Source organism: Cyrtonyx montezumae, unplaced genomic scaffold (assembly GCF_038088225.1).
Source record: "Cyrtonyx montezumae isolate F1298 unplaced genomic scaffold, pur_monq_1.0 scaffold_8, whole genome shotgun sequence".
Lineage (NCBI taxonomy): Eukaryota > Metazoa > Chordata > Aves > Galliformes > Odontophoridae > Cyrtonyx > Cyrtonyx montezumae.
Genome location: NW_027072089.1, coordinates 10462291 through 10490151, shown reverse-complemented (window position 1 = coordinate 10490151; position 27861 = coordinate 10462291). Strand labels below are relative to the sequence as shown.

Below are 27861 nucleotides of genomic sequence, written 5' to 3'. Positions count from 1 at the left end.
AAAAAAGTGTTTTTGAATTAGGAAATCTGAATTCTTTGATAACACATGAAAAATTAAGGAAAATAAGCTTAAGGATATCTCAATTGAATTCTCAAATTATTCCTCAGAAGGAAGGAAGAAAAAAAGGAAAAAAGACATTAACACAGATGTACAGAAGGCAGTGTTAAGACACCACTAAAGAGGAACTTGGAAAGAATATTATACTGCAAGCACTTACCTTGTCAGGGCACTAAAGAGATCACCTCAGGTGACAGATCAGAGACTCAGAATTACAAAGAATGCAAATTAGAATGTTGCTGGTCACTGAAATATCTGATGTAAAGGCAGTGCAAAATGAGAGTTGGTGAGGGGGCAACCAGCCTTCTTGCAAAGTGAGGGACTTCAAATCACTTGTAACTGACCTCCTTAATAATCTGCATTGAAGGACCTGATGAACAGCTGAGAGTTTTTTGTCATGCAGCTACATCTGTTAAGCAACCAATATGCAACTCAAGAGTGTTCCTGTCATCCACGGTGGATTATTAAAGTAATAATCTGTTAAAGAATAAGGTCAAAAGGGGAAGTGGTAAACATCATTTGCCGTAAGTGAAAACACTTCAAAAATGTACATTAAATAGAAAGCTAAATGGTATCTTATAAAAAGAAGTACTGAACACAACAAAGCCACAATAAATTAGTGTTTCCATAAAATGACATGCTGGAGGTTTTGTTCCCAAGTCTATACATTTTTACTGTCTGTTAATTCCTAAATATTGACAGCGTAATTGAGTAATTGAGGTACATTAGTTTACATTTGTATACATCTTGTAAAAAGGTTAATTTTTTTCTTCCAGTTTTTCTTCCTCATCGCCAAAGAACAACAATGGAAACATTCCTAAAATGCAGCCAATGGTCACTCCAATAGCTTTACCCTAGAGAAAGAGGGAAAAAATTCAAGTTTCTCACCGATCAATTCTTACTTGTGTGCAGTATCAACAAAACCAGGCAAATGGACACTTTGCTCTAGATTTTTGTAGGGAGTCACATTTTCCCTAGCATGCAGACTCGAAACTGTCTATGAGAGAGAGACATCTAACTAGCAAATTAAGAAATCCTGTGCTAAAAAAATAATCCTGTGTGATAAAAGACACTTCTAAATAAAAAGGAATGACCCATGAAGAGATGCACATATTGTAAATAAGGGAGGAGCTCAAGATTCAAAGGATGAGCATGATGGCCAGGAAGACTGGCAAGGAAAAGCAGAATTAAGGCACAACTGTAATAAGCATCCACTTATATCTGGAAATGTAAATTATTGAGATCAGAAGTGAGCAATGTAACAGTTTATAAAGGCACAAGGTGAAGACAAAAATAAACAGATTGGAAAAGATTTCACAATTTACCTACAAATAAAAAGCAGCAGGAGAGGAAGGAAACTAAAAAGGCAACATCTGAAGGCATGTTGCCAGCAGCAACTGAAGAGCATTAAGAAACTTCATGCAGCAGAAAATAATAAAAAGACAGGAAAAAAGTGCTAGCATACAGAGTAAGACACTCAGAACTCTTTACATGGAAAAGTGCTGTGAACAAATTGACATGGAATGACAGACTCATACTACAAGCTCAGCTTCCAGTAATAAACCCTGTATGTTGGAAAGACCAGAGGGCAGCCCACTGACAATATGCCACTTCATCCCTGCTCAACGTCTTGACATACTGCTGCTAAAAGTTGACTTTTTCCTAATTTTCCCAATAGAAATGTTTTTTCTCTTCCCTTAAATCTGCTAAGAGATTTTTCCCCATTAAATTTTGCTCCAACAAAGTGAAAGAATTACCTGCTTCCTTACTCAGTTTATTTTGATTAAAGAAATGGATTATTAGAAACTAACATTATCACTGGAGAAGTGGGACTGCATCCAATGCTTCAATGTTCATGAAGCAATCACTCTGATAATGCATCTGAAAAAGTGAGCGTCCCTAAACTGCAGAAGTTATGGTCAGCCCAAGCAGTGAATGCTGTTCAAATGCTAAGGTTTACTCAGATAAAAGTTAATTTTGTATACAAACCAATCACAGACTGATAGAAACTAATATACAATAGAAAAGATGCACAATTAACAAGAGCTTGACAAAGAGTGTATAGAAGTTAAGCTACTAACAGTAACTCTGAGGGCACGTTACCAGACAGAGTTCAACCAAGGTAACTGCATAGCATATATGTATTATTTGCAGAGATCATCCATGCTACCAGCCAACTTGTGGCTTGTTGTGTACAAAAGAAAAAATGCCCAAGCTCAAAACAATCCAGTCTCCTAATGCTGATATTGGTTCACAACCAAACCTTGCAGGAAATTTTCACAGTGTTAGCAGCCATCAAATACTTAATGGTAAAAGAGACAAAAAGGAGCTATCAAGTATCTGTTTAAAGAAAAGGTGCCCAAGAAGAGTGCTTGTAGGTTACTTACCAAGTGTGCACTAAGACGTGTTTGCCACATGTCAGCTTGTTTAGGTGTCAGATCAGGGATTGAAAGACCCAGCCGTGAAGCTAAAGCTTCTACATAACCTGCAAGACTGGAAGAAATGGAAAACAAGAACTAATTATCTGGGATATGAAAGTGGAGAGGATTTTGAGTTACTTGAACCCCTGAAAGTAACGTTTCCTTCAGCACACTGATAAAGCCATTGAGAGGTAAATACAGGAAAGTATTCAAATTTCTAACACTTTTGTAATCACTGTAAACCTAGTAATTTTCTTACTGATTTAACATGCAACATTTCCAGAAGTTCTTTAAGTAGTAAGACAAGAACAGCTTTAATGTTACCATACATTACAACAGCTTCAAAGTAACCTTTACAAGAAGAAGATCGCATACCACTCACTCTATTCTGTAAGTGTTGTTTTATTATTATTATTATTTTCAGAAGAAAAAAATAGAAGGGAGAAAAATACAACAGCTTTGCTTTTAGGATCTACAGAGCAATTTCCTTGTAAAAAGTGAGATGTGTCTGCTTATATCCAACAGAATACAATTCTGAGTTACTGGCAACAAATAGATACACCTAGATCTGAAGACATTCCCTTCTTCTCAGATAAAATATTTGCAGTTCTTGCTGTATCTCAGGAGAAGGACATGTCATACACTCAGAGCTGAAGACCTGATGAGGTAATATTCTATCATAGCAGCATCAAATCATGCTAAATACCAATTCCAAATCCCAGTGTTATCACTTAAATACATAATATGTAACAGGAAGAGTTATTCTGTTTTAAAACTACAGCACTACTGTTTTGACCTCAACAATATAACGAAATGCCACATGGACAACTCTCAAGCTAGGAAAGCAGAACAAAAACACACCCACACCAATAAACAAAAAGACCCACAATTTTAACAGCTGTTATGTTTTAGTTCACCAGCACCAACACCAGTTGCAAAGGAGTAAAAAATATTCTTAAATTCAGACATACCCCAGTCCAGCTAAATCTGAAACAAGGTTTCCCAAAGCAGCAGCTGGTGACGATGAGAGGGAAGAAGGCAAAATATTAATAACAAATAAAAACAACCAACATCCTTCCACAGTCACTTCTGTGGCCCTCACTCATATCAGTATGTATTGCATAGAATACTACAAGTAACTTTATTTTTGAGCTCATCTTCTAACTTCACTACAACTTGGAATAACAGCAGCAGGACTAACAACAGTAGAATAGAAACATTTTTCCTCAATTCATATGAAGACTTCAGAAACTCAAGAAGATGACCTGGAAATTGTTGTAAAACCTTTTCAGTTCAGAGTTAACAATGGCCACACACAGTTAGTTGACAGTATCACCCAACTAACACTGAACAACAAAAAAAAGCCCAGCAGGGCCTGAAGAGGCACAGAAGCACTGAAAACAGAGTATATATAGCCTTGTTCAGCAATTCAAAAGCAGGGATCATTTCCTCACACTGTGGCAGTTTATGAATAAATACTACACGTAATTAAATATGTTAACACTTCAAAGTTACACACTTAAAATACATGACTTCACAGCAGATCTTATTGATATTATCTTGCTTGTGCCTGTCTTGCATGGAGGGCTGCAAATTTCCAGAAGATGAACCTGTTCTGCTGTACAAACTTCCACCCAAGCTATCTGTGAGCTTTCAAGCAATGCTACACCTGCAGTTGGTGTGTTCATGAGTAGCTTTTTCTCTCTCACACTGCTGAGGCACAGAAGCAGTGAAGCAGAGCTCATGAGTTTTGGCAAAGTGCTGGAGAGCAGAGCTGCTTCTGCACCTTATCAGTGTAGAGGCACTGCAGCTTATCACAGTGTCACATACAAGCAGAGAAATCACCAAGAACACAGCACAACACAGCAGAGATATCAAACATGGATCTTCACTTAGCACTGCAAGCAAACAGGCACTTGCAAATAGGTACATTAATATTAGATCTTGGGGAATTTAAAAGCAGTTCCATTACAGAAATGCAAATATACTTTCCTCAGTGACCCAGGATTTGAACTTTTAGTTAGAAACAAACAAATAAATCCAAAACATTTCAGATGTATTTGAACTGAAATCCTATTTCTGCAAATAGAACACATCCTTATTTACTATGAAAGACTGCTGCTTCAAGACGAAAGAAGAGCCACTTCAAGACCTGTGGCCTACTTTCAACATAAAATACAAGACTGAGTCAGATTAATCTATGCATACTCCATTTTGTACTTGCCTGCCATGGTTGAGATTCCTAGGACAACTCCAATTGACAATTCTATTTGAGTTCCCTGAAAAATAACAGTTCTCATTATTTGATGGATATGGATTTAAAATAGATGATACTAATTCAACTGGTGACGTATCACTTACTGCTTATGTTAAAACTGAAAGGACCAATGGACATTACTTTTATTAGATCTGCATAGCTCTTACACTCCCAGAATATGCACCACCCCCTGTAACAAGAAGCTACTTCAGTTATTTTTAATATTTTATATTATCTCATAATGGCAACCTAATGGCTAAAACAGCAATCCCCATTTCTGCATGCCATTTTCTCCACTCTAATTCTTATCTTAACGTAACAGCTCTGAAAGCAAACTTCCAGAAATACCAAGCAAACAGATAAAATGTAGTTCCATATCTCCATTACATTTTCAAATGAAGAAACACAAAATCACATAGGAGGAGAAGAGACATGGGGCATAGTTCAGAGAGGCTCCAGTTGGAAATAGAATCACAGAATTTTTAGGCTGTAATGGATCTTAAACACCATCTAGTTCCAATCCCCTTGCTACAGTGGTGTCTCCTTCCACCAGGGAAGTCTGCTCACAGCCCACCCAACCTGCCCTTGAACAGGGATGGGGCATCCATGGTTTCCGCTGCAATCTGTTCCATTGCCTTACAACTCCTAAAGAATTTCTTCTGTATACATTATCTAAAACTACCTTCTTTTAGTGCAGAACTCTTGTTCCATCATTACACTTCCTGATACTCTCCCCCCATCCTTCCTGTAGGCTCCCCCACACTACCCAGAGCCTTCTGTTCTCCAAACTCTATGAGCCCAGCTCCCTCAGCCTATTTTCACAAGAGAGGCACTCCAACCCTCTGAGCATCTTCATGGTCCTCCTCTGGAGCCACTCCAACAAGCCCATGTCTTTCTTATGGCGTGGGCCCCCTGACACAGACAATACTTCAGGGTCTCATGAGAGCAGAATAGGAGAGAATCACTACCTTCACCCTGGCACACTTCTGATGCAGCCTAAGGGATGTCTAGCTTTCTTGTCTGCCAGCTCATATTCAGTTTTTCATCCACCAGCAACCCCCCCGAATCCTTCTCCTCAGGACTGCACTCTAGCCCAGCCTGTATTTGTACATGGGACTGCACTAATTCAGATGCAGGACCCTGCTGCAGATGCAGGCCTTGCTGAACTTCATGAAGTTCACATAGCTCTCTAACCTGCCAAGGTCCCCTTTGGATGGCATCTCTTTGCTCCACCATATCAACCACACCACACAGCTTGATGTTTTCAGCAAACATACTGAGAGCGTAGTCAATCCCACTGTCCATGTCACTGGCAAAGATATTTAATAGCACCAGTCCCAATACCAACCCCTGAGGAACGCCACTAATCACTGGCCTTCACCTACACATCAAGCTATTGACCACAACTCTGAGTGCAATCATCCAATCAATTCCCTACCACCAAGTGGTCCATCTGTCACATTTATGTCTCTCCAATTTAAAGTCAAGGATGTTGTGAAGGATAGGAAAGTGCTTTTCACAATGAGGACAGTCAGGCATTGGAAGAGGCAGCCCAGACAGGTTGCACAGCCTCTCCCCTTTCTTGGAGCTTTTCAGGTCTCCACCTGATAAAACCACTAACAACTTGGTCTGACCTCTCAGCCAATCCTGCTTTGAGCAAGACGTTACATTACGGACCCCAAGAAGGTCCAGAACAAGAGAAAGGCAAGAGACCTAGTGGCTTCTGGGGTCCCTTCCCACCTGAATTATCCCCGATTAGCACTACAGTGTTTATTATCATTCCACCCAAGGAACAGCACACTTGGTTTTGATTCATCTTCCCGATTCAGCAGCCTACTTCATTTTCCAAATAAACTGAAAATATGTAAAGAGCATTATTCAGCAAATCCCATGCTGCATCAGTACAAATGAGCATCTTGCACTGCTGGGAATGAAAGAACACTGAAGATCTACACATAAATATATTATAATTAGTTGATACAAAATGGTATCAACTACGTGATCATAAATGTATCTTATAGAGCGGAACTGATGAAAAACAAGTTCCTTCTTCCTACTTCAGTAAAATTTGTTTCAATACTGGCCTTCAGCAGATACAACATTCCTTTACATTCTGCAAAGGAAAACAGCACAGAAACTGTAATGGAAACATTAAGAGCAGAAACTAGTTGAGTTGATACAGAAGGAAAGGAGTCTTCCTGAAGCTCTGGTTTAGAACAATATAAATAATACTGGCTTGATCAGGGAATTAAATACTGAACTTACCGCAGCAATCATAATTGCGTTATCCAAAAATCCAAACCCTACAAAAGGTAATGCATTGTGGAAGAACACTAAAAAATAAGTAACAAAGAGATAATATTTATAACAGTTCAATAGTTCTCACAAACAACTGAAATGCAAATTTAATACCACCTTTAAGAGAAACAAAGGCAACACACCAAAAATCTCTTTCCTACTAATTCTGTTAGTGTCCAGATTTTATTTCTGGCAAGCTTGGCTACTCAAGTCACATTAATGGTTTGTGAAGAACCATGTGAACTAACTTAACTCCTTCTGAATTCCTTCAGCTTTGGACGAAAGCCACATATGTCTGTTAGTGGGTAAAAAAGCATAACTGATACTGAACAAGCTTTGATATTACTTAACAATCCTTCCAATTGATTCTGCAGTATCAATGAAGATTGCCAAGCTGTTTCACCAGACTCCCTGCATGGGCTGAATAATTTCTAACAAGCAACATACTACCGTATCATTCCTTTTTGTTCTCTCAACTTTTACCTTATAAGCTCCCTGTGAAGGGAGGTATGAATTTACACAGTACTGCCTCCAGGTGCTAGCATACTGAATACAGCACTGAGGACAGACTAACTGACTAGACACATAGCTTAGAACATTAGTTCTTCTCACTTGTTCAATTCAAAATGCAGCTATTTAGTTTTTCCCCCATTTCAGATAGGCTCAATAATCACATTTTATGAACTTTCAGAGATGCAAACATATGAGGAAAGAAAGAAGAGTGTATGAACTTCACAAGCAGGTGAAAATAAACCGGCAGGACTCTCTTTTGAGTTTACTTCTCAAAAACACTACAATTCCATTATCACAAAAACTGATATCACACAAAATGTTTCATGCTCAGGTATTCAAACACATATGGCCTTCTGTAATGATCACAGTAACATATACACCTTCTTAAGTGTACACATAAAAGACTAAAGCATGGAATGTATGGACTTCTCTTTTTAAATAGCAGGACAAAAACTACCAAAAAGCTAACAGCAAAAAAAAAAAAAGCAGATGCCAAAGGCTTTCAAGATGTGTGTACCTAGCTGTGACATGGATCACATTCTCACTGAAGCTGACAGAATTTCAGAATCTATGGAGTACACAAAACCTTAGTATCATGGGAAATAATATACAGCATAAATACCTAAAGGTGGAAAATACTTGACTAAATGCATTTGATCACTGACAGACTTTAAAGTCAATATGACTTGGAAATCAGAATTGAAAATAACATGATTTTATAAAGACAACCAAATCTACTTACAATTTCCCTATAATTTTACCCCAGCATCTCAGTTTATTTAATATATATGCAACTCAAAGTTGGCAATTTCAAGCTTAGAAAAGAATAAAAAAAAAAAAATCTACAAAGTGCTATAGCACCCATGCAGCTTGGCTTCGACAAACAACGTTTGCTGCTGGCTTTGAACAGTGCTCTTATGTTTGGGCTTTCTGTCCTACTTTCATTAAACAGTGCACATTTCTCTCACCAGATGAAGTGTTATGAAATAAAGCACTGCAGGTGTTTGCTTTTTTCTTCTACTCCGTAGTAGTACAAGGATGAGGACAGACCAATGGCTTGCAGGAGAAAGACAAAGCAACTCGAACACAAAGACTGCACAGTACTGAACCACAGTCAGCAAATACTCTTATTTTACCATGTCTCAGTTGTCCTGGAGATGGTGGTGCAACCTCCAACTTCTCTAGAGAAGTCAAAATGAAATAAGAAAGTTAGCTAGTTTATCACTTTAATATATTATAAAGCATTTACCAATTTAGTAGCAGACAAAAAGTAGCTGTTACATTTTTATAATAGGTATTATGACATTAAAAGCCAAAAAACTCCTCAATTGATATTACAAGATTAAACTAGCATTTGTAACTGATTATGCAAAGTAACAACACAGATTAGAACAACCCATTACCAACAGCCATCTTTATTACAGGATTAAACAAGACAATTAGAAAAAAAACCACTAAAATTAGTTAAAAAAACCAACTATATTTTAGTATTTGTTTTCAAGGGTACTCCAAGCATGCAGCAGAAAAGCTTCTTTCCTCCAGTCTGCAAAAAGAAAACGTTACTGTTTCTGTTCTGAGAGCAGGAATCTTTTAACAGCTAGTATGAGAAAATAAAAAGATGAATGCTACAACATTAGAGACCACTGATTTCAGTAATAACAAATTCACTTTGGTCACTCAGTCTATGAATGTTTGAGGTATCATGGGCTCAAACCATGAAGAGCTTAGAAGAACGTCATTCCCGAAGCTGCGTGAAGGAAGCTAACGCAGGGCAGCTCAAGTGGTGCACAGAAAGCTGCACCAACAGCTGCCTGCTTCACAGCATACATATAGGAACAAGGGAGAGAAAATAAGCAACCTTCAGACTCCCCTGCACCAAGAGTAGACCTCTAAGATCGTATGGTCCAACTGTCCACCTACTACCAACTCTGCACACTAAACCATGTCCCTAAGTACTATGTCTACCCTTTCCTTAAATACCTCTAAGGACAATGACTCCACCACTCCCTTGGGCAGCCTGTTCAAATGCCTCACCATGCTTTCAGAAAAGAAATTTCTCTTAACATCCAACCTGGATCTCCTCTGGCACAACCTGAGGCCATTTCATCTATCACTGTTACCTGGGAGAAGAGGCCATGTCCTACCTCACCAGAAATCTCCTGTTACGGAGTTACAGACAGCAATGTCTCCTCCGAGCCTCCTCCTCTCCAGACTAAACAATCCCAGCTCCCTCTGTTGTTCCCCATAAACTTGTGCCCCAGAACCTCCACAGCTTTGCTGCCCTTCTCTGGACACACTCCAGGGCCTCAGTGTCTTTCTTGCAGTGAGTGTCTCAAACAGAACATACTACTCGAGGTACAGCCTCACCAGTGCTGAGTACAGGAGGACAATCACCTCCCTGCTCCTGCTGGCTGCGCTATTTCTGCTCCAGGCCAGGATGCCAGTGGCCTTCTTGGCCATGTGGGCACACTGCTGGCTCACGTTCAGCCAGCTGTCAGCTAACATCTCCAGATCCTTTTCCTTTGTGCAGCCTTCCAGCTGCTCTGATCCAATTCTGCAGTGTTGCCTGGGGTTATTATGACCAAAGTGCAGGACTCAGCACTTGGTCTTGTTGAACTTCATCCCACTAGCCTCAGCCCGCTTTCCAGCCTGTGCAGATCTCTCTGCAAGGCCTTCCGACTGTCAGTCAGTTCAACACTTCCCCTCAACTGGGTGTTACCTGCAAACTTACTGAGGCTGCACCCAATGCAGGTCATCAGTAAAGATATTGAAGAGGACAGGCCTGAGTACTGACCCCTGGGGAACACCACTCAGGACTGGTCCCCAACTGGATTTAACTCCATTCATCACCATTCCCTGGGCCCAGCCCTCAAGCCAGTTCTTTACCCAGCAAAGAGTGTACCAGTCCAAAACATGGGCAGCAAGCTTCTTCAGAATACAGTGTCAAAGATTTTGCTGAAGTCTAGGTAGACTACATCAACAGCCTTTCTCTCATCCACTAAGTCAGTCATCTGGTGGTAGCAGGAGATTAGACTGGTCAGGTAAGATCTGCCTTTCATGAACTCCAAAAAAGCTGCTGAAGAGCTGCTTCCATCTGTCCAAGATGCAAACTATCCAAGCCCCACAGACACAGCCACTTGCACTTAGCAGACAAGTAGGAGAAGCACAACCTGTACACCAGGAAAAAAATCATATAGGGGGGAAAAAGCTTGTATAACACTATTGGATTCACATCCCTGAAGCTCAGGGTGGAGACAGGCCAAAAAAGCAGCCTGTGGGTACCAGCAAGCAGCTCTGACAGAACATTTTCATGTTGAATGCAATACTTATGTCTCACAGTCAGAAAAAAAATAAATCATGCTACAAATTTCAGCTGTTGTTCAGCAGGGATGGGACCAGGGATAGGACCAGTTTTCCCAACACAAACTTCTGCACCTGGCTACATCTGGTCTCACTCCATCCATGCAGGGTAGACAAACATTTACTGGAGTGTGGAATGAGCAGATTGTATACACATCACTGCTGTCATTTCAGAAAAAACAGCAATTCTTACAACATTTGCTAAACAGACACTGTGAACACAAGAGATTCACTGAAAGTCACTGCTTCCCAGAGCTCCTGACCCCCCAAAGCTGCCAGGAAAGCAAAGCCACAGTCCTCACATTTCTATCGTAGCTTCCCTAACATCCTCTCTTTTCATCCTTCTGGATGCTGGGTGAGAACAAAATCCCAAAGATCTGAATTCATGCACAGGAGGTTACAGGCTGCCGCCCTTTCTGCTCCCATAGGAAGCCATCACAACAACCAGAGTGGTTCCTGGCCCCAATTCCAGCACACCGAGTACTGCCTGTCCTGAGACTGCCCCCCAGACACAGGGACCTTGTGATAAAAATCTGTAACAGCACACAGATTCCTAGCAAACACTCCTTTTGGCTCTCAAGACATGCCTGCTCCCTCGGGCCCTGTCACTGTCAGGGAGTGCAAAGTGCTGCCACTCCACTCCCTGAGAGGAGCTGCAGCCACCGTGAGGGCTGCCCTCAGTGCCCCTGCTCTGGGCTGAGCACACCCTGGGACCTCTGCTGCTCCTCACATGTCCCCCCACCAGACCCTCTAGATCCTCCACCATCTTTGCTGCAAATTACCTTATCGATTTGGGAGTATCCATACAGAAGATGAAAAATGATTTCATTTACCAAGTACAGAGTTCTTGAACATTAGGCTTGTGGGCTTAACTACCACTGATCTTCTCTGAGCTTGATAGCACATGGCAGTCTACATAATCACACGCTCTTCTGTGTAGTCAGAAAGCTATTAAAATCCAAAACATGGTGCATAATTTATTTCAGAAACTTATTACCAAAAGGATGAACTGAGGACAATTGTTTGGCAGGAGAAAAAAAAAATCAATCTGTAAATCCATGAATAATGGAAATTTTAACACTCACATTAACCACAAATGACATAAGTCTCCTCCTTAAGAACGTAAACCAGGGACTGCCTTAGGATGCTTTGAGTAGGAGGGAAGTTGGGTTACAATACTTTGGGGAAGGAGTAGAGCTGAGCCAGCACAAACTGGAGGGAAACAGGGAGGGACTCAATACAGGTGAACTCCGCTTCAACATCACCTGTTTCTGTAGGATCCCTGCTAAACAACCATTTTAGGGAGCAAGGCACCTAGGGAGCCTTTGCACAGATGACTTCCTGCCGTGACCCTAAGAACTTGCTTTTACTAAGGAAAAAAGCACACGAAACTGAATGCTTTCTGACATGAAAGCCAATATCACTTTCAGTACCACCTCTTTAAAACACAACATACCTTCAAACAATGCACAATATGGAAGCACCAGGTGAATGTGCCTCATGAAGAACTAATAGAATGCTTTAAAGCAGTAATAAATAAAAAAATCCCAGCAACCCTATTCTGGAAAGCATTTCACATCGTGTTTATCTCAAGTTGCTCTCAAGGCTCAGCAAAAAGAAGGAAAGTCTTCAGAGAGCTCAGCTGAGGAAATATGCCCTTCAGTTGTTTCACATGAGGGAAAAAACACTGAGTGCAAAGCCCATTTTCAAAAAGTGAATTTAGGCAGCATTCAACAATTCAGAATGTATATGTCTAGGGAGAGGGAAAAAGCCAAAAACAAAAGCATGGAAGCATCCAGCCCTGAATTTCAGGACAGCCATTCACTAGCTCATTCTGTATCACTTGGTAAAACAGACATCAGAATTCATGTCAGCGCAGAAGGAATAAAATGAAATGGCTGAATAAGTAATACTCCTCCTTCAAATTGACATTCATTACCCTAACTTAAGTTATAAACCAAGTTTCAAGTGCAATACAGGTCACAAGTCCTGAATTAGCAAGCCTGCTGAGAAAGAAAAGGAATCTAAACTCTCTTAAATGTTTTTAATCCCTTTTGATTTTAAAGTATCACCATTTTGCTAAATAAATACTTCATTTTTAGACAGAACAAGAGGGGGAATATAGATCTGACAACATAAATAATATCATTATCCACAACATGGCCCAAATCCAACAGGTTAAATCAACTCTGCCAACTGCAGCCAATTTAAACCAAGACGGTACCTGCAATTTAGTTGTAAGGTTATTATTCTTCACTGACAAAAACCCCAATCTTATTAGAGGGGATATTATTTGTTTCAATCTATTAGTGTGAGCACAGTTTTTTGAATCATCCGTTTTTCAAAATCTGGAACACAAGGGAACCTGCAAGCCTAAAGGCATGTATTGCTACGTCCATTCAAACTGCAGCTAGCACTGCTATGAAGTGTTACAGCTAAATCTGTTGGCCACCCAAGGGCAGGAAGCAAGCAGCAGCATAACAAGCACTGTGACTTGGGCTGCTCTATGAAGGAATGTGCTACAGCTGAGCATCGTTAAATCTAAGACAAATATAAGAAATGCTTATAGTTCAAAATGTGACCCGATTTTTAAGATGAATGAAGGTGAGTATGAAAAATATTAACCACTGAGAGCTATAACAATCTCACCATGAGGCATTTCTCATTTGAAAGTTAGGGAGGGTTTTGTTGCAGACGGACAGAACTGAAGCAGCAGTTTCCTTCAAACTGTCGGTCTGGGACACCTCTGAAATCACACCGACATACATCCTGAGGACAGCTGGAATGCGCTTACACAGAACCAGAAACTAAAGCAATTTTTGTGCCTATTAAAAAGAGGCACTCCTTTACAAGTGGCATTCATCAGAGAATCTGAACAATTCTGGACCAACTATGGAAATGAGATGTGAGACACTGCTTTGTTCAGAATCGGTCAGAATTTACTTTCAAGGATCACCTCTGCAGATGTGCAAGACAGCTCCATGAATGAACTCTTAGGTAGCACATCCCTTCCCTTCTATTCCTTCTCAGTTTTCCTTCCCCAAGGATTCTAGCAGAACAAAGCTAAGAGATTATTTTCATCAATTTTCAATTGGATGCCCATAATATTCCAATGGGAAACAACAATCTAAAAGATGACAGCAAAGGATAAAAAAAAAAGTCCATCATTTGTTGTAACTCAAACGGTTTCCTGTTACCACAGCAATTAAGACATGAAAGGATGCTGACTCGTGCAGTGCTAAATATACACTCCACTGTTAGCCAGCTCAGTCACGTGCACCCTACAGTAAGTTCAGCAAAGCACTAACAGGAGATGAATAAACAGGACATGAACTACTTTGCAGTACTACCTGCAAAAAGATAACTGTGTCCAAACAAACATACACATACAGAACTGTGGGCATTAAAGACTGATTTATGCTTTCCCTAACACTGCAGAAATTACACAGGAATCATGTTTCATCACCCTCCCTGAAAACCTGGGAGGAGAAGAAGAGATGATGACGTTTATTTGAAACCACTGCTCTATCTAGCAGAGCACGTGCTGGTTGAGTTGTGCAGAAGTGCTGCAGTCAGTAGAACAGACATTTAGCAACAGAAACGTACATCACTTCTCGTCAGATACACAGTAGTATAGGTTTAAAGACCACAGAACATCATTTCAGCTTGAACTCCAGCACTTACTAGATGTTTCCAAATAGTGGGAAAATACACTGCACTCATCCTCCAAGCACATAATGCACCATACAGTTCTAAAGATGTTTAACAAAATCTGAGGTGGAAATCCTGTCGCTGAGACTGAGAGAAAGCATAAAACTGCAACAGCCACCCAGAAAGCCAAATCTCCACTTTCATCAGAGATATTTATTCCTGACCTTATCTAATTCTCTACCAGCATCTTTCCAGTTCAAAGTTCAGTCTTTCATTTCCACTCAAGTAGATTCAAACCAAAATACACTTAGGTTCAAGTCTCAAACTGCAGTTGCAGAATGTGTGAAATACGATAGTTGCCTCAAGATTCAAGGGGGTTAATCAGCTAAAATGAAGACAAGGTAGAAAAGGCTAGCAGTGTGTAATAGAGATGCGGGGTAAGGATAACCAGAGAGAAATGGAAAAGAAAAACAGCTCAAGTGTTGATACAGAAATGTCAGAGACGTGGGAAGTATCGCTGCCAGAGAGTAAAGATGAACAATAACATTGTACGCTGATCTGCAGCAAATTCATTTGCAGAAGCATAATAGCCATCATCCCAAATGGAGGTTGAGTTTCTCTCTCCTCACCCTGTTTCAAAGCTCAGGGACTTCAATGAGTTTCCTGGGGCTGATGGAGGGACGTTTCTCAGTGGTACAGCCAATTCTTCCCTTGGCATTATTAACACTTCCACCAGTAACCGCGGAAAAAAGACCGCATAAATACTTTAAAATTAGAGTGGAATTAATCTAATCCACGTATACCCTCCTAACCATAAAGTGATGCTTTGGCTTCTCTGCCAGCTTTGGTTTTTCTTATGCCTCTCTGGTTTCAGGTTAAGCATCCATCCATTACTTCATCATCTTTAAGCTGAGCAGAGAAGCAGCTCAGTAACAGCACAGAACTGGAAGTAAGATCACAGTATCTATGTATTATCACTGTGTTAGATTTGGTTTTAAGATACCCTTTGCAGCAGTTTCACTTAAGAGGATAAGCAAAACTGTTCTTTGGGACACCACAGAAGATTTGTTAACATCAGTAATCACAGCCCTACACAGAGCCAAAAAGATTGGATCTAGTGCAGGGCTTTCATCACCCTGTAATAGAGAAGCATGAGGCATCACCAATGTTACTCCAGAGCACCAAAGGCTCATGAAATACCCAGGGAGGCATAGGCACAACTATGAGATCCTTTATTTAATGATGCTCCCCCAGGTCCCAGACTTAAAACAAGATCTGAGAAGTTGAGAGATGAGTTCATTCCTTCCCACCTCTCCCAGGCAGGCAAGTGATTGCCAGCAGCCTGCACTGCTCTGGGGGACCAGGGCAGCTCTCCTCTGCCTCAGCACCACTGCAGGAGCATCCCAGTGTCAGGGGATTTAACCCCCACACCAGCAGCATCAGATCAGGTCTGTTATCACCTTTTTTTCCAAGGCATCTGCTGTTACTGTTGTTCTCAGGCAAAGAGTTCTGGCTTTTGCCTTTTGCAGTACACAGGGGGTCTTGAAGAAAAGCTCCTTGCCTCACAATGAGAGGCAGACCAATGCTCACTGGTGGAACAAACTGAAGGCTGGCAACAGCAGTGCTTCCACTGTACCTGGTACCCACAGCAGCAGCACTGCCTGATCTCAGCCCTCACCATGCGCAGGCAGTTACAGCAGGGCAGGATACAAGAAAGGCAGCTGTGAGTCTGGCAAGCTTGGTGGGATGATTTCCCCCTTTTATGATAATGCCACCGTGACATTTACTGAAAACTGAAGAAACTGCTGTTGTCTCATATCCCCAAGTATCAGCCTGCTGGTAAACCTCATTCCCTGCTGGAACACAGCCTTGCCAGTACAGAAGACTGCAGAAGTAAGATTCTCTCTGAAATCATTTTAAATGCATACAGAGCTTATTGCTTTTCATCTGTTTCAAAATTAAAGCAGCTACCCAGAACAAGAGAGGGAGAACAGACAGAAAAACAGAACAGCATTCACTCAGCCGCTGATTTCTCACTGCACTGTGGCAATAGAAACACAAGTACGAGCTCCCCAGAAGTCCTTAAGAAACCTTTGATGCCTATCAGAAACCTTCAATACCTATCAGGAAACAAAGTGCTGAAAGAAACTGCTGACAATGTAAGTTCCAGCCATAAATTACTCTCAGGTAACTGCCAGCTCTCAGTATTAAGGGTACAATAAATACAAAACACAGTAGCAATTAACCTATTCTTAACCTACTGCTAAAAGCAGCAGTGTGCACTCAGCATTTGGGTGCCTCCTCCCTGCACACCTGACTGTACACGGTCACAAACCAAGCTGCAGCATCAGCTGCCTTTGGCAAACAGCTGCAGCAGTGAGTGTTGTACAATGTGAACACAGACAAAATACAGTTTACACGGAGTCTTACAACACTCTCTCTTGGCTTTTATAGGATAAAGGTACAGAGTACCTGCTAGGTTGTTATGTGGACCTCTGGTTTTGTAATTTCATCTGTATGGGACTTCTAAGTCCTACTAATTTGTTTTTTAGCTCTTTTCATGAGAGCAACCTGACATTATTAAGATTGCTGGTTATATAAAGTCAGAAATAAGGAAACAGAACAACAAAGGAAGAGTAAAGCTCAGTAGTCCATAAGAACAGCACTCACTGAGTTAACTTTTTCAAGCAATTGCCTTTAGGAAAAAAAATAAGAGGGCAGTTTTTCTCCAGGGCAGTATTTCTGCAGATTTCAATAACCATCAGCCTTCACCCCAGAGGATTAACCAGCTCAATTCCAAGTGCACCTATGCAGCTCCCAGTGGCAGAGCTAACTCAGCCCAAGTGATACCACTGCAAGGCAGAGCTGCGCACACATTCCCCCTCTAAAGCTGCTCTGGGACTTGTGCTTCACGAAGTGCCACCAATCTGATCCATTTAGCTAATCCTAATGCTGTTTAACTTTCCCTTCAAGCTAGCTGATGACAATTTGATTTTGCTATATATTTCAACTTAGCCCACTTCTTTTTTTAACCCTTCCTTTCTAACAATTTCAACTGTGAGAAAGCAGCAAACTCCTGTAAGTGCTGAAGTTGTGCCCTCCACCTGCTAATCTGCTTGATAATTGCTAATTGTGAACATAAAACCACAGCAGAATCCTCAAGGATTTCTGCATGCAGAACAAGCCTGTTTTATTTTCTAATGTGAGGAAATAAGCAATCTATTTAACAGCTTTCATCCTGGCCATGGAAAGTAGCCTCCACTCTGGCAATAGTGAATGGCCTGCATCATCGACATACCAGTAATGCCAACACTTGCTGGAGAGCTAGATCACATTCATGCTCCTCCTATTCGTTTCATGCTACATGATGAGGCACAAATGCCTCTGGCACCATTCCCTGCCCTTGTTCTCACATGCTGTTCCAAATCCAGCCAGTGCTACATAGCCTCTCCTCCAGCAGGGTGGAAAGGGAAGGGTTTCAGCAGCCAGTGATCCTGGGAGGAGCAACCCTGGAGAGACAGCAGAGGAAGGGGAAGAAAGACAGCTCCCTGCTCTCCAATGTCACTGTAAGTGCTTGACTGTACAGAAAACCAACCCAGTTTTCTCACTAGTGCAAGGCACCTTCAGGTGCTGCCACAGACACAGAGCTGCTGGAAGGACGTGAGGAACTCCAGCCTGAGGCACAAATCCCCAAGGCACTTCCCAGGACAAAATGAGACAGATGCTGAGGTCCATTCACACTGCTAATGGAAGGGGTGATTTGATTATTTTTCCCCTTCCATTCCTAAATTCCTTCTCGATCAGAGGACTTGTCCTTTACCTAGCACTTGTCCTCAGCCACAAACACAGCCAGACCTAGAGGAAAATCACTGCTGACAGCATGGAAAGCCACAATGGGACCACAGGTTAAAAAACCAAAACCAAAAAACATTTGGTTCATTTGGTTTAATCTCTTGATCTTAAAGAGAAGTTTGTTTCACATTTGTGGCACCATATCTCGACTTGAGCTTCATAAAAAAAAAAAAAATCAGCCCACTGACAGGACTTAAAGAAGTAATAATTTGTATTATGAAAATTGAAGCTAATTGTTTGTAAAGCAGCAGCTGGCTGAAGCTAACAGCTCCATACGCATTTCTCTCCATTCTTCCATGAAACTCAACCAGGCCAGTCAAACACAATTTCTACCTACTCTGTTTGCCATGAAAAATGGCATAATATACTAATGAAGACTGATGACTTGCAGTCTGAACACAACTTTATACTGGCCAGCATTAAGAAAGAGATGGGTCACCGCACAGAGCCAAAAGCTGCAGAAAACAAATTATTTAAAGATATTTGCACAGTAAAAGTAACTTGAAATAAATGCTATTTACAATGGAACCACAGCAGGGTAAAGCATAACATTATCTGTTGGCTCCCAGTAGGCATTTGGACACAAAGAAAATAGGGAGCCATGCAGCAGTAGAACTTTGCATTCACAAGCAGACCAAGAAGCTGATAGATAGATCTCTCTGGCACAGACAAGAATCACTCACCATTTCCTGCATCCCCTCCCACCCAAGCCCTGAGGCCCCTCAGAGGGTCTGGGAAGACTTGCTGGCCTCCAGCTGCCAGGTCCCAGACCACCTTTGAGAAGCAAGCTCTGGGGACCAAAACCTGGGCCCCTGCTGACACCCACAGCTCTACTTCCACTCAGCTGGTCTCCCCAGAGAAGCCTCTCAATTTTTTGTTTTATGCTTTAGAAATGAAAAAGATTTTCTAAGATTGTGTCCTTCCCCCAGGTCAAGCAGGAGCTTTCAGCTAGGACTGCAGCACATGGACACAGGAAAGTCTTCCTCCCTAAAGCAAAGCAAAACTGTCCAGCAAATTACAGTAGAGGCACCAACATCCTTAAAAGCTACTGAGTATTTTAGCAAGAAGGTTGAGCAAAGCTTTTGTCCCTGGGTACAAGCAGCGAGAGAAAACAAAAGAAGCCACCTGCTCCTTATGACTGCTTTAAGGCGGCAGGCAAGCTGCCACCAACTGTGCCCCAACTCCAAACACGTAACATTGTGGTCTTCCAACGCTTCCACTTGCTCTATTTAGAGATAAACGTAGGTTGAAAAAGTGGCATGCTAGCCAAAAGCTAAAGCATGCTCATTTGTAAAGATCAAATTAAAAACAAAAATACAACCACCAAATAAGGTATAAGACAGACTGCCTATCAGGATGTATTACGGCTGTTGGGGTGAATTATCAACAATTAACATGCAAATATTTAAGAAACTACAGTTAATGAAAATCCCCCCAAAATACACCAGTGATTTTAAATGCCATAGCTCTGAATGAAATCTGTACTCCACTGGATTAAGAATGTATGTAGTCTGCTTTACCTTCAAAAGCTCTCTGTGTTTCTGAGGAAGCAAGAGCCTGCTTGAGGTTAGTGACATCTCCAAAACTCCAAAAGGAAAGCTAAATGTCAGAGAAGGTTATCCTACACAGCGATAAAACGACAACAAGAACATTTGCCTTCCAGTTTCTGAAATAGCACTGTGCCAATCTAAGGAGGAAGAAAAGAAAGGATGGGGGGGCTGAGACAAGACAACTCTCACACACATTCAGCTTTTCCCAGCCTGAACGATTTCTTCACCGCCAAAAAATAAACTGCATTAAGGAGAGCCACAACAGCTTCCTTAATTACCGTCTGCGTGACACACTTATCTCAGTGTTTCCATTTAGTTTTTTCTAAATGAAGAGCTTTAAGTTGCATGGGTTAGCTTTAAGCAATTTCTTCAGGAAATGGATGTCACGTTCTTCTGATATAGGCTACACACTGAATCAGTACCTCGAATTCACAGGATATGCACAGAGAGATGCCCCATCACTGAAGGGTTCAAGTTGTTTAGCAAGTGAAAGCTGTGTTTTAAGTGATCTTTCCAAAAGAGAGCTAAACTACACCTGTTACACCACACATTTCTGCTAGGCAAGTCTCCCAATCGCTACAAAATGCACTTCCATAGGAAAAGGAGCAAGGCTGGTAACACTGAGCTTCTGCCATGAATGGAGTTGTTCTCACCTGAAATCTCCAGCCTGTTACAATTTGGAAATTAAGGTGACTTGTCTAGATTATCTAGGAATTTCTAAGCTCAGGAGATTTTCCATAAGACCAGGACATGAAACACTTCTTCAGGCTCATTAACTCCCCAAAATATTACGGGAGTCACATAACTCTGAGACTGAAGTCTCAAATTTATAACAATGTAAATAAGCAAAAAATGAGCACTTATTTCTTGTAGCAGTACATGCCAACTGCATCATAACAAGCAAGCGGAAAGCCTGGCAAACAAGCAGCTTGCTGGCTGTACACAATGCCAGCAACACACTTCTACTTTTTAGGTTTGTACTGTACCAAAAGTACTGGTCGCCTCTGGTGACACTACTTCCTTTGCTCGCTTCTCAAGTGGTACCAGTGGTTTGGGGTATCTGGATGCTAGAAGTTTTCAAAAGCAAGATGGCAGTAAGTCACTACTTAAAAATCTTCCAATCAATCCCAGAGTGTCTGCCAGAAAGGAGGGAACCTGCATAAACAAGGAGAGCGAGTTTCTCTAGGTCTTACACACATTCCACGTGATCTTGAATACTTGTAGGCTTTCCTCTGCAAAAATGCATGGCTATGTTTAACACAGGACTTAAAAGAGGAGAAGAGAATTGCTATATTTATTCTAAATTAAAATGTTATGGAACATTTGCTATATGGCTGACAACTTCCATAAGATACTATGTGGTTATTGAGATGACAACATAATAAAACATTTAAACTCTCCTAAGCTACTTCAGTTTGCAGTTCCTCTGTTACTAAAATATATATATAAAAAAAAAAAGGAAGTCCAACAAATCATAAGGTTTCACACGTGATAAAGCTTATGGAAATGTCAGATTGACAAATGCCACGCAATAGCGCTAGAATTAAGAATGGAAATAAGAAATTTTCTAATGCCCTACAGTATGTTCTAGAGATGAAATTCTGTTCATGCATTTGTCACTTTGGAGTTCTGGGGTGTGTCTGAGTTGGCTTTTTGTAACTGCAATTTAGCTCTTGAAAAGTTACCCAGAAATGTGGCATATCTTCTAATCAGATCTTGACCGTACAAAATCCCTCAGCTAAGGTAACCTGTGCAGCACATTACCCTCCCAAGCACTCTGCCTCTTCTGGCACTGGGCAAACATATTCTTGAGAGAGGATGTAAGAAGAATCTGAAGAAAACGTTGCTGCATTTCGGAAGTGAGAATCCAATCTGGGGATAAAAGCGACCGTAACTCCCACTTCTCTCCTAACAGCAGCTGCAGGGTCTCTTCACCAGTCATGCACATGCCATATGAGCTCCCCACAGAGCCTGGCTGGGCTGTCTGGAGCAGAGCTCCAGCCCAGCTCCCAGGCAGAGCTCTGCCCTTCCACTGAGGCTGGGAAAGCCACCGAGGATTGATGCACTCACTGCTCTCTCTGCTAGCAAAATGGCATCAGCTTCAAGCAAACACATTTAATGCTAGCATTAATTGACATCTGGGGCAACGAGTCTTTTATAATAGCTTGTGACAGGGAACAAAACATTTAGCATTATACAGATGACCGAAGTATGAAAACAGAACAATTCCATCTGTAGACATTAATGAAAACGATAAGCAGTTGGTTCAGCACAGCTCCTTCTGCACTCTGCCTTCATCAAAAGGTTCATTGGTTTGGGAGGGGAAAAAAGAAGGAATTTCAGAAGCAAAAAAGAGAAGTAATATCTGTTTCTATCCGGAACACATTATTTCTTTCATCACAGAGTATTTTAGACTCAGCAGTGAGATCAGCAATTCTGTGGTGTATGCTGTGATGGACTACGAGCATAAAGGGACTGCGCACAGGCAAGCTGTAAGAGTTTCTCATTTTATCAGCTTGCTAGAGCACTTCAAATTACATGCTTACCAGGTGTCTGCCAGAAGACCTTTTCTTAGAATAGCAATCAAATGCCAAAGCTAAAAACCAACATCTTGACCTAGGTCACTGCAGGTAGATATCTGCCTTCATGTGCTGCCCAGAGGAGAGAACTGCCCGCCCTCCCCCCCCCCCCCAGGAGCCACTATGCCTGCCAGTCAGCGTGCATCAGCAAGGCTGGTCCCCCTCCATAGACCCATCAGTCCTTCCATGAAACTTCACTATTCAATGGAAAATAAAATAAAAATCACTCTTCAGACAAGAGAAGTAAAGCCAGAAAGCTCAGATTACGCTTCCTGTGTTAATGCAGGTTAAGCTGTACCAAAAAGACGTACTAAGATCTGGGTGGTTCCTAAAACCAACAAGCAGAAACTGGTTTATTTTTAATAGCATGGTATGTCCAGCTCACACACACACAAAAAAAAGGAACTGTTTTTACAATAGATCACGTTTGATGTGTCTGAAGAACTTTGGTTAAATATCTGTCTCTGATATTTGCAGCCTTCCAAATTCACTTTCGTTATGAGTTGTGGAAGCAGTGGCACCTGGGCTCTAACACTCCCTGTGCTAACTCCTGTAAATGGGAGAGTTCATCCATTTACCACCAGATCATAAAGCAGAAATGCTTCTGGTAGCAAAGTGAGATTTCTCCCAACACTAACTCTAAGTCTGCAGCTCCCTCAAACAGATCTTGCTGCAGCTGTCAGACCAATTGCACAGAGCAGTGCCCCTCACAGTGCTGCATTTCTCACAAAGGTCTGACGCACTAACTTGAAATTATGAACATTTTTCAATCAGAAGGTACTAGCTTGGTCAGAATACCTGCTAAACCACGTATGGCATGACACACCAGTGCCTTTATAGAGAATCTAGCTAGAGAGTGCATTCTCCAAACCTGTCAGTTAAACCAGCAAAATCCAGCTGCCAAGGATGCATACACCACTGCCAAGATGTTGCACGTTTTCCAGTTAAGACAGCGTCAGCAAGCAAAAACCCAAGCTATCACATTCCAGAAGGCCTTTTACTTAGTAAACGTGTCCCATTTGGTGCTCTGCAGGAACTGCACATAGTTCTAACAGGATTTTTCCCATCTCTGCAGCAAGGATGAAAAAAATAACACACTACTTATCACGATCTGAGACTTCTGAGAGGCCCTATGAAGTCACTGTGTTAGTATTATTAATGGAAAAGTGTTACATTTGGGGCTGAGAATGTTCCAAGCCAGCACAGACAAGAACAGCACCCACAGCACATCTGCTGTATGGTTGTTTCTCACCTAAGCTGTTGAAGCCTCCTTCCTACTGGTTACCAGGTTTGCTGCACATAAAACCTATTCCTTCTTTCTAACCTTCCCTTGTTCATAACTGAAAACTGATACAGAAGGTCAGAAGCATTAAACCACTCTTGCCATCGCCAGTACAATTTCTATATTTTCATCTCCCCCATATAAAAAAGGAGCAAGAAGTACTTCACTGTGCCACCAGTGAAAAAAAGCCTCGACCACAGAGCACCACTTCCACAGGCAGGAAAGCAGCACTATTACAGTTAAGAGAAATTGGGCAATTTGCTACTTCAGTGTATCTGTAACTATGAAAAACACAGAATGTTTATAGTGCATGTGGATTTGAATATCTCTTATCTGCTGCAGCTGACACATCTACGAGCACAAGCTGGAATTAAAGAAAAAAAGGGTCAAAACCCTTTTAAGGGAAAACATAAGACCCTATTCTGATTAAAAAGAAAAAAAAAAAGACAATGATCATGGAAAACTAAACCCGGGCAGAAAGGTCCTGTAGCTGCCTGCAGAGAGAGCAACGTGGTGATGCTTTGACTACATTTTCAGACAGTTATCAAGGTAGAGATTGTAGTCTTAAATAAAAACACTTTTCAGAATCCCTTCTAAAAACCATTCTATCTAGATCCAGTTTCACATCCTTCCCCCGGCTACTCCTGTCCAAAAACCTCTTACTATTTTAACTCCGGCTTCCAGGTGAGCACAGCTTCAGAGCCATCCCTTATCGCAAGCTCACAGATCAATTTGGTCCTCTGACCAAAGCGTTACAGCAAAAAGAATCATTTCAGCGCCTGATAACAACAACAAGCTTCAATTGCTCTCTGTCAGCCAGACTTCAACCCTGCTGTCCTTGCTCAGCACCTGGAAGCAGCAAGCATCTGGATGAAAGCATCCAGGTAAGTCGGGGACAGTGTGGTGGCAGGAACTGTTCCAAGCCACGCCATCGCAAACCTCTCCCCACCTGCAGTTATGTGACTACGGGGCAAACAGATGCATTAAGTATCAAAGCATTCGAGACTCAGCTAACTTAAAGGCTACAGCTCACCTACCTGAGGACCATCCTTCAGCGTAGCAGCGTGGGCAGCGGCCAGGTTTCCCAACAGCCTCTGCCATTAGTGGAGGCCACAGATAGTGTGTCCTGTCATATTTCGCGCTAGGGCAATTAGGTGATGGAACTGCTTCCTTCTGGTGGTAGGCCTGCGAATGGGCTGAGGAACAGGCCCCACTGGGTTCTTGATGTGCCCAGGTCTCCCCATATTGCTGACAGCTTGCCCGAGCTGCTATGGGGTCTGTTAGGGCACAGAAGAGGTAGTGAAGGAAGAAGGTCAAAATGTAACCCAATAAAGACCTCATTAAGAAGGGTAAGGACTAAGACCTCACTTTCTATACAAAAAGATCACAGGCACATAGCAAGCTCAAGAGCACAGAGCAACAAAAGTGCACGTGCAGTTCATGATTGAGAAAAGATTGATTTTTCAGACTGAAACAGGATAGGGGAACTTCTTTATATACGCAAGTAAATTTGAAGGCTGCATTTGGATCACACCTCACTGGAAATCAACGCAAGAGGAAAACTAGCAAGCTGATCTAAAGCATCCACTACCTGAATCTCCAGCATGCTGCCACAGGATGAAAAGACTGAGCAGAAACGCACTGACAAATCACCTGATCCACAATGAATTAATTGACTGTAAAAAATCAGAAGTGATTACACTCAAGTGGAGCTGGAGAAGATATCTGGAAAGAGGGGCACAACCCATGTGCTACTCTCAATCACAGCCTGGACACCCAGTTTAAACATTCCTGCAGTCATCACACTAACAGCAGGCAATGGCAAATGTACAAAATGTTATTATCATAAAGTGTGTGAAGTACAGAACATCATCAACTAGCCCAGGAATCATATTGTTTTCTTCCCAGTGCAGCTCTTCTACTCACTTTGTCTGCTCCTGGCACGGTGAACAACGATGCACATCTGATAATTGTCAAACTGCTGCCCTTCCTCACATGAAGTCTGAATTCTGTCAGCACCAACACTCTGACATTAGCTCCCTTTCCTCCTTAGCCCAGGACAGCTCCAACACACACACATCAGAGGAGAACCCTGTGCTCTGTGGGTCCTGAAAGCAGAGCATCTATTTTATCTACACTGAATGATTTCTGTGCTGTGTTTCCTCTTCCTTTAATGTGATTTTATTTCTCTACAAAGTCAGGGAACATACAGGAGATGCACGTCATGGGGTATTTTTTTTTTTGTTTTTGTTTTTTTTGTAAAATAAAATAAAATAAAGTGACCAGCCGGGCAGATAAAAATCTGACTGTGTGGATTGTGGTCCGATGGCATTACTACACTTCGAGCAACTTGTGGGACCACAAAGCACAGATCTGAGCTTTTGTTATAAAACTCTAGTGAGATAAATGTCACCAGTCCTGGCACAAGCAAACTGCAGTTTTTGCTACCAAATAAATCTGCAGTTTACTAATAAGATTGTACCTAGTTACGTCTTGAATGCTTTTGTAACAGCTTTCTGAATCCTAAATGATCAGACAACCACAGTGCTGTACAGAAACAGATTTTCACACTAGCTAGCAGAAATCGAGAAACACAGTAACTAACAAAGGCAACTGTTGAATTATCTCTGTATAGACCTTGAGACACCACACTGAAACACATGCTAAAGACCCACTGCAATAATCACAGCCTGATCCTCCAGCCATACAAAGCACACAAAGCACAGCCAGCAGCCTGCTTTCATCTGAGCCCTAAGTGCCAAGAGAGGAACCGGCACAAAAAACTCGGGGAAGAACCCTTAAGAATGCTGAGAAGGACCTTCGTAGAGAGTGTTAGTTGTTAGTATTCAAAAGTTAGGGACCACATACAGCTTAAAGCATCCCTCCCAATAGGCTGGAGAAGAAATACAGCCAATTTACACTCCACAGAACTCCTAAAAGAACTGCTTCGCTGACCTGCTCTGGCTCTGGGTGCTTACGTGCAAGCACACTGCAAACTGCTGTGCTGAACTGAAACGTTGTGCTTCTCCATTGAAGGCAGCACTCTGTAGCTGAGCCCTGGGCCGCCTTCTGCCCACCGCGGGGTTTCCTTAAGGCACAGAGCAGCTAGGAGCCACAGAAATGCCCTTTCCAAGGGCACGCTATGTCCAAAGTCACAAAGAGGCCTAGATCAGTGCACGGGGCTCTGGGGTGCCCGGCGTCACCTGAGCCGCGAGGCACCCTACGTTACAGCTGAGCATCCGACCCAGGAGTCCCGAGGCTGTAATTAACGCGGCTCGGCTCCCTCGGGTTTTTGATTCGCTAAAGGGAAAGCGTCAAGTTGGAAAGAAGGACTGGATCAAAAAAATTGTATGTAATAACAATGCATCAGCGTGAATAACTCGATCGGCGTTGCACAGCGCTGCGCCCCAGCACAGAGCTGCGTAAGAAGGATCCGCTCCCAGGCCGGGCAGCGCCGTCCATCACCGAGCTCCCGGAGCCCGGCCCTCCCACCCGCCGGGACGAGGCGGCTCCCGCGGCCCCGGCCCCGCTCCGAGTCGGGCTCCGCTCACCTTGTGCGATGGCGATGGACTCGAAGCGGTGCAGCTCCCGCAGCAGGCAGCTCCGCTCGGTGGAGTGCAGGCTGTAGATGAAGTCGCGGGCCCCCTGCGCCGTGTTCAGCGCTTCCATCGGCTCCTTCTTGGGGTGCGTGCCCAGCGCCCGCCCGCCCGGCGCCCCCCGAGCCGGCAGCAGCCCGGCGGTGCCGCCCCGCAGCGAGCCCAGGCGGGAGGAGCACGAGGGCGCGGCGGAGCCCCCCGGCCGCCCCAGCAGCAGCACCGCGCGGCCGAGCCACGCCGACATGGGGCAGGGGGAAGGCGCGGCGCTCGGGCCGCCGCGAACGCCCTCCGCGGACTCACGGGCTGCGGGACGGACGCGCCGCTCGGGGCCGGGGAAGCGCCCCAGTCACCGCCCCGCGGCCGCTCCCGCCAGCGGCGGCGGCGCCGCTCCCCGCCCCGCCTCGCCCCGCCCAGCGCTCCGCGACGCCTCGGCCGCCCGTGAACCC

General features: G+C 42.7%; 1 protein-coding gene across 2 annotated transcripts; it reads right to left on the bottom strand.

Moving 5' to 3' along the window:
- On the bottom strand, positions 1 to 27746 carry TMEM65 (transmembrane protein 65). Of its 2 annotated transcripts, XM_065752162.1 has the most exons (9): positions 27371 to 27746; positions 20945 to 21025; positions 8682 to 8726; positions 7000 to 7067; positions 4702 to 4756; positions 3449 to 3491; positions 2445 to 2550; positions 274 to 911; positions 1 to 242 (listed from the first exon to the last, which is right to left on the bottom strand). In XM_065752162.1, the coding sequence occupies exons 1-8, from the start codon at positions 27657 to 27659 to the stop codon at positions 816 to 818; spliced, it is 783 nt and encodes a 260-aa protein (XP_065608234.1). In that variant the 5' UTR covers positions 27660 to 27746; the 3' UTR covers positions 1 to 242; positions 274 to 815. The 2 variants fall into 2 exon arrangements, with proteins under 2 accessions (XP_065608234.1, XP_065608235.1); XM_065752163.1 differs by lacking the exon at positions 20945 to 21025 and having other exon boundaries at positions 27371 to 27742.
- Between the last annotated feature and the right edge of the window lie 115 nt (positions 27747 to 27861).